Source organism: Oryctolagus cuniculus, chromosome 12, assembly GCF_051225735.1.
Source record: "Oryctolagus cuniculus isolate XC-2025 breed Fujian yellow rabbit chromosome 12, ASM5122573v1, whole genome shotgun sequence".
NCBI classification, from domain to species: Eukaryota; Metazoa; Chordata; class Mammalia; order Lagomorpha; family Leporidae; genus Oryctolagus; species Oryctolagus cuniculus.
This window is the reverse complement of record NC_142878.1, coordinates 54,366,539-54,372,538: the sequence shown is the minus strand read 5'-3', so window position 1 is coordinate 54,372,538 and position 6,000 is coordinate 54,366,539. Positions and strand designations below refer to the sequence as shown.

Below are 6,000 nucleotides of genomic sequence, written 5' to 3'. Positions count from 1 at the left end.
ATATATTGTAGGATCTGAAACCTCCAAATCATCACCTTCACCGTGGACTTCAGGATGCACCTTGTTGTGAAGAGTGACAAGCTTTGGGGCTGAAAGCGCTGGCTCTCAGCAGCACTAACTGCCCTGAGCAGCTCCACACTCAGCATCTCCCAGGCCTCAGACTCCAACGATGTGACGGGTGCTGGAGATTAGGGCACCAAAGGACTAGAACACAGCATTCCTGATTCCTGCAGAGAAGCGAGAAGCTTGGCCTTAGCTAAGCCTCATTAAAGGACACTCCTGGTCCAGAAAAAGGTTTCCTTCTGGGCCTCGGCTCTACTTTTCTGGGGAGGGAAGAAAAAAACCTTTGCTCAGCCCTGGACGAGGCCGGCTTTGGTTTTTCTTACATGACACAAAAAAACCTCCAAGACAAGAAATAGGGATGATTTCTGGAATTGACAGCCCCCTCAGCTAGAGCTGGAAATCCTACAGGAGGAAAGAAGTTACTCAAATGTGAACCAGTCTGGAACGAAGAGGTGCCTGCTGGGGCTGCCCGACTGTAGATGAACCCTCTCTTCCATTGACCTCAGACTCGCTCTGTGAAACTATCCCTGGAGAGGAACTCAGAAAGCACATCAGAAAGCCTGGGTCCTCCTCCCAAGAGGAAACCTTCAGGACGCAGCTAATTTCCTTCTATCACTCTCTCTTCCCACTTCCAAGTGCAAATTACGTGTTAATCACACACCTCTTTGGCCAAATCCAGTGATGGTTCATTTAAGCAGCCACCACCACCAAAAAGTAGAAAAATGTGCTGTTATACTCCATATTGGTTTATCATTAGAGTTTTTCAGTTCCAGTATAACAATAATTCTGCACCAAAATGAAAAACATTGGGAAAATTCATATATAAAGAATTATATGCAGGGGCCGGCACTGTGGCACAGTAGGTTAATCCTCCGCCTGCGGCGCTGGCATCCCATATTGGCGCCGGTTCTAGTCCCAGCTCCTCTTCCAGTCCAGCTTTCTGTTGCGGCTCGGGAGGGCAGTGGAGGACGGCCCAAGTGCTTGGGCCTCACACCCGCATGGGAGGCCAGGAAGAAGCACCTGGCTCCTGGCTTTGGATCGGCGTAGCTCCAGCCGTTGAAGCCAGCTGGGGAGTGAACCAACGGAAGGAAGACCTTTCTCTCTGTCTCTCCCTCTCACTGTCTGTAACTCTACCTCTCAAATAAATAAATAAAATCTTAAAAAAATAATTATATGCAACAAAAATGTCACGGTGGTACAACATTCATCTACACACATTTATTGAAAATGGGGGTGGAGGGAGGATTACAGAGTCAGAGCATGTATGAACAGCAATGAACAAGGTAACCATCCATACTTTTGCAGAATGTTGACTCATGAAGACTTACAAATAAATAACTGAAAAAACTGGCTGCCATATCAGAAAACATCAAGATCGAACGTCAGTCCGGCCTGGAACTTGGCACAGACTTCCTATCTCCATCTCCATGCCTTCTTCATTCCTCCACGGCTGGCCATTACTGTCTCGCAACTCCAGCAAGGCGAGACTTTGAGCACAAATTGCGGTCAGAGTTTCATTCCTTCTTTTTATAGCAACCTGTGAGATGGGGCTGAGGCTGGAGGAACGGTTGCTGTGTAGTAGCGGAGCAGTGACACTGAGAGCAGCAGCTGAGCCCAAGGGAGTCTTCCGTTAGGCGCATCCTAGTGATGGCAGAGCCACGGCTGTGTGGGTGGGGATGCACACACTGAGCAGAAGCATGAAAGCAGCCTGCCACACTCATTCACTATTCTTCGGAATAGTCTCGTCGGCAGTACCATTAACTGTGAATTAGCCACGTTGATTTTAGAACTTCTCTCCTTACTTTTGCCCAGGTGGCTAGACTCAGCTTCTTACCTTTAGAACTGAATTAGCATAGAGTTCAATATGGTGCAGAGAAGGCGAGGAGTGGAAGGAAGGAAGGGAGGGAGGAAGGGAGGAAGGATGGAGGGGAGGGAGGGAGGGAGGAAGCAGGGAAGGATGGAGGGAAGGGAGGGAGGGAGGAAGGAAGGGAGGAAGGAAGGAGGGAAGGATGGAGGGGAGGGAGAGAGGGAGGGAGGGAGGGAGGAAGGAAGTAGGGGGAGGGAGGATGTGAATCTGCACGCCAGGATCAGCTGTACATTTTAATTGGATTACCCACAATTTTGGATTTTTCACTCCTCCAAAGAGTATAAATAATCAAGAGTTTGCTGTTGTGCGAGATGATGGATGTGGATGATAGAAGGAAAGGAGGAAGGACAAGCATGCACACATTCCTCTCAGGTAGGCTCCAGTCTCAAAGGCCTGTGGGATTTAGAGTTTAGAGCCACTGACTAACCAGCTCATCAGAGAATGGCCGGTCAGCACCGTCAGCAGTTTCTTCAGTGAAGTAACACTGTGGTACCGGCACCTGGGGAGCTGTCTGCCCGTGGGGAGCTGGCACACGGTCTTCTCCAGTTCCACTCTCTGACAGCAGCTTACGCCAGGATTCTCTCCACACTCGCAGCTGGGCATCTTCTGGACCCCACGGATCCCTTCCATGGTGCCACAGGTGAGGTCATTGCTCAGCCTGCAAGAGCCGTTGGCTTCGGAAGCTTTTCTCCAGATAGTCCCTTCATTGCAGCATTCCCTGTCACTACTCAGACTGTTTACCTTGGGGATTCTATACTGTAACTTCCTGAATGTCAGTAAGGAGGAAGACATCATATCCTTGGACAGGATGGGACTGGTGTTTTTATCTAACAAGGTCAAGTTCATTAATACCTTATCAGTTTGTGTTTCTCGACCGCTCTTTGCCAAGGCATATTGCACTTTCTTCGCTGCAAATTCTTCTTTAGTGACCTCCACTGTGCTTTCGGAAGCTCCTGTGAGAACCAGTCCCAGGCTGAGCAGCAGCAGCGAGGTCTCCATCTCAGACCCAGGGTAATCTTTTCTGCTGTAAAGACAAAAAGTAAAGGTTAAAAACAAGGAAAATCTTAAAGAGACAGTTCTCTTTTCCTTATGATTGCTGTTCCCAGGAGTGACTCCATTGTGTAAGTTAAGACCCCTACATATTTTAATGAAAGTAAGATAAAGTGAAAAGATAATTTGAAGCTCTGCGTTCCAATCCCTGCTTCTCCACTTGCAATTTATCCCATTTAACCTCAGTTTCCCCAACTGGAAAAAAAATTAAAATGTGAGAATTAAGTAAGGTGATATGTTTAAAGTACTGGAACCAGGTGTTTATTTCTCTCTTTTTTTTCCTTTTATCTATAATCTTAGATAAAAAAAAATTTATCCAGCATATTCTTCACTGTTTTTATAGCTCCTAGTCTTACACCCCTATCTGGCACATGATAACCACTGGAAGAAAGGAAACAAAATGCAACACACAATGTCACTTCCCCTTCCCTCCTTGCGCTTCCCACCAGTTGTCAGCCCAGGGACCTGTCTTTACCAGCTCCTTTGTCAAGCTGATCCTGCAGAGAAAGGCTCCAGCTTGCTGCAGGGTTAGAAGTGCAGTTGTGCCTGTTTCCTGGGAGGTTCAATGCTTGGGTCTGAGGAAGGAGGGGCAAGAAAGCTGTAGATAGAAGTGTATGAGATTGACAGAGGAGACAATGTGGAACCAAGGACACTCAGGGAGAACTGAACAAAGTGTCCCTTGGCTGCGGAATCCCAACCACCCAGGCTCACCACTGCCTCCTCTTCTGTGACACTTCCCAGTCCATGGTTTAACCTAGAGGGATTTTTCCTTTTCTGAACCCTAAAGTCCAGATGATGATGTACTTCATTTTATGTCTTCTTTTTCATTATCCGTGTCAGTTGATACATATCGGTCTTTTTTCTGCTCTTAGGGGAGGGAGAACTTCCTGAGCCTGGAACACAGTTTCTTACTATTCTGTACTGCATCAAATACTGAACTGAACACACAAGTTTCACAACAATATTGGTTAACAATGAAACAAGGCTTGATCCGTGTAGAAAAATTCTTCATTTAAAGTCAATACCGGGCCGACGCCGTGGCTCACTAGGCTAATCTTCCGCCTTGCGGCGCCGGCACACCAGGTTCTAGTTCCGGTTGGGGGCGCCGGATTCTGTCCTGGTTGCCCCTCTTCCAGGCCAGCTCTCTGCTGTGGCCAGGGAGTGCAGTGGAGGATGGCCCAAGTCCTTGGGCCCTGCACCCCATGGGAGACCAAGATAAGTACCTGGCTCCTGCCATTGGATCAGCACAGTGCGCTGGCCGCAGCGCGCTGGCCGCGGCGGCCATTGGAGGGTGAACCAACGGCAAAGGAGGACCTTTCTTCTCTCTCTCACTGTCCACTCTGCCTGTCCAAAAAAAAAAAAATCTACCATGATAAAGTCAATACCGGAGGATGCAATAACACTGGTTCAGAATCCTGAAACACCTCACTGACCCCAGCAGGAGATAGAATCCCTTGAGCCTGCTGTCCACAGCCTTGCTCCACTGAATCGCTATCTCCTTGTCAAGGTTTAGCCCCCAGTATTTTGCAACAGAAATCCGCTCTGGTCAAATCCGTCTGGGCCTCTCTGCCCTGAAGACACCGGTGGCACCCCTCTCCCCTCCTGCATGAATGATTACACTTTTCTCCTCCTAGTCATCCTTCAAAGCCCAATTCAGATTCCATCCTTTCTTTGACACACCTTAAGTCTAAGAATCTATTTCTTACTTCTCCAAACTTAGTACTTCTCCTTTTTTTAATTTTATTTTTGACAGGCAGAGTTAGACAGTGAGAGAGAGAGAGAGACAGAGAGAAAGGTCTTCCTTCCATTGGTCCCCCCCCCCCCCAAATGGCTGCTACGGCCAGCGCATTGAGGCCAGCGCAATGTGCCAATCTGAAGCCAGGAGCCAGGTACTTCTCCTGGTCTCCCATGGGGTGCAGGGCCCAAGCACTTGGGCCATCCTCCACTGCACTCCCGGGATACAGCAGAGAGCTGGCCTGGAAGAGGGGCAACCGGGACAGAATCCAGTGCCCCGACCAGGACTAGGACCCGGGATGCGGGTGCCACAGGCAGAGGATTAGCCTAGTGAGCTGCGGCACCAGCCGATTTATTACTTCTCATACCACTCATTTCACATTAACAAGCAAGGACTTTTAAACATATATATTTTTTAATTTACTTATTTATTTTCATTTTACTTGAAAGGCACTGAGTGGGGAGGTATCTTTCATTTGCTGGTTCACCCCCATATGCTTTCGACAGCCAAGAATGGGCCAGGCAGAAGCCAGGAGTCCAGAACTGAATCTGGGTATCCTAAATGGGTGACAGGGACCCAAGAACTGAGCTGCTTCCCAGGGTGCATGTTAGCAAGAAGCTAACTTGGAAGTGGAGGAGCCAGGACTCTAATCAGGCACACCAGTAGGAGATACAGGTGTCCCACAGAATATCTTAACCACTGTGCCAAATGCTGGCCCCTTAAAAGTATATTTGATTTCGGGGCTGGCCACCACCTGCAGTGTCAGCATCTCATATGGGCACTGGTTCCAGTCTCAGCTGCTCTACTTCCTGTCGCTCCCCCTCTTCGTGGAGGAGCGACACAGGACCCTGCGCTGTTCTTTCGTCTGCTCGGCCCTCCCCGGGTTTGCTGCTGGTTCTTCCCGGGTTGGCTACTATCCCTTCCACCTCCGTGGAAGGGCAGTTCCCCCTGGCCACATTCTCCACTTCCGCAGGGGAGCAGCACACCGCCGGCCGGCTCTCTCGGGGGCTGCACAGGTGTTCCCCTTAGATGTTCCCCTTAGATGTTCCTGGTGCATGCCGTCTCTCTCCTCCTTTATAGTCTTCCTCTGCCAATCCCAACTCGGCTGCCCACACGCCGAGTACGCTGCTCTCCTCCAATCAGGAGCAAGTCCTACAGTTTATTGGTTGAACTGGAGGCAGCTGTGTAGAAGCTGTTTTCTTCTCTCCCAGCGCCATATTGTGGGAGAGCAGGTGCATAGAATAAGTCTTAATTCCAGTAACAGTCTAGTCCGAGCTGCTCCCCA

At 49.3% G+C, this 6,000-nt stretch overlaps 1 protein-coding gene across 1 annotated transcript; it reads right to left on the bottom strand.

Annotated features, from left to right (window-relative positions):
• Positions 1-2,095: 2,095 nt before the first annotated feature.
• On the bottom strand, positions 2,096-3,622 carry RNASE11 (ribonuclease A family member 11 (inactive)). The gene is made up of 2 exons (XM_002718037.6): positions 3,456-3,622; positions 2,096-2,954 (listed from the first exon to the last, which is right to left on the bottom strand). The coding sequence occupies exon 2, from the start codon at positions 2,927-2,929 to the stop codon at positions 2,333-2,335; it is 597 nt and encodes a 198-aa protein (XP_002718083.2). The 5' UTR covers positions 2,930-2,954; positions 3,456-3,622; the 3' UTR covers positions 2,096-2,332.
• Positions 3,623-6,000: the final 2,378 nt, after the last annotated feature.

Bases quoted from the DNA above. Each gene is read 5' to 3' on its own strand.
- RNASE11 (XM_002718037.6), bottom strand. From the start codon at position 2,929: ATGGAGACCTCGCTGCTGCTGCTCAGCCTGGGACTGGTTCTCACAGGA.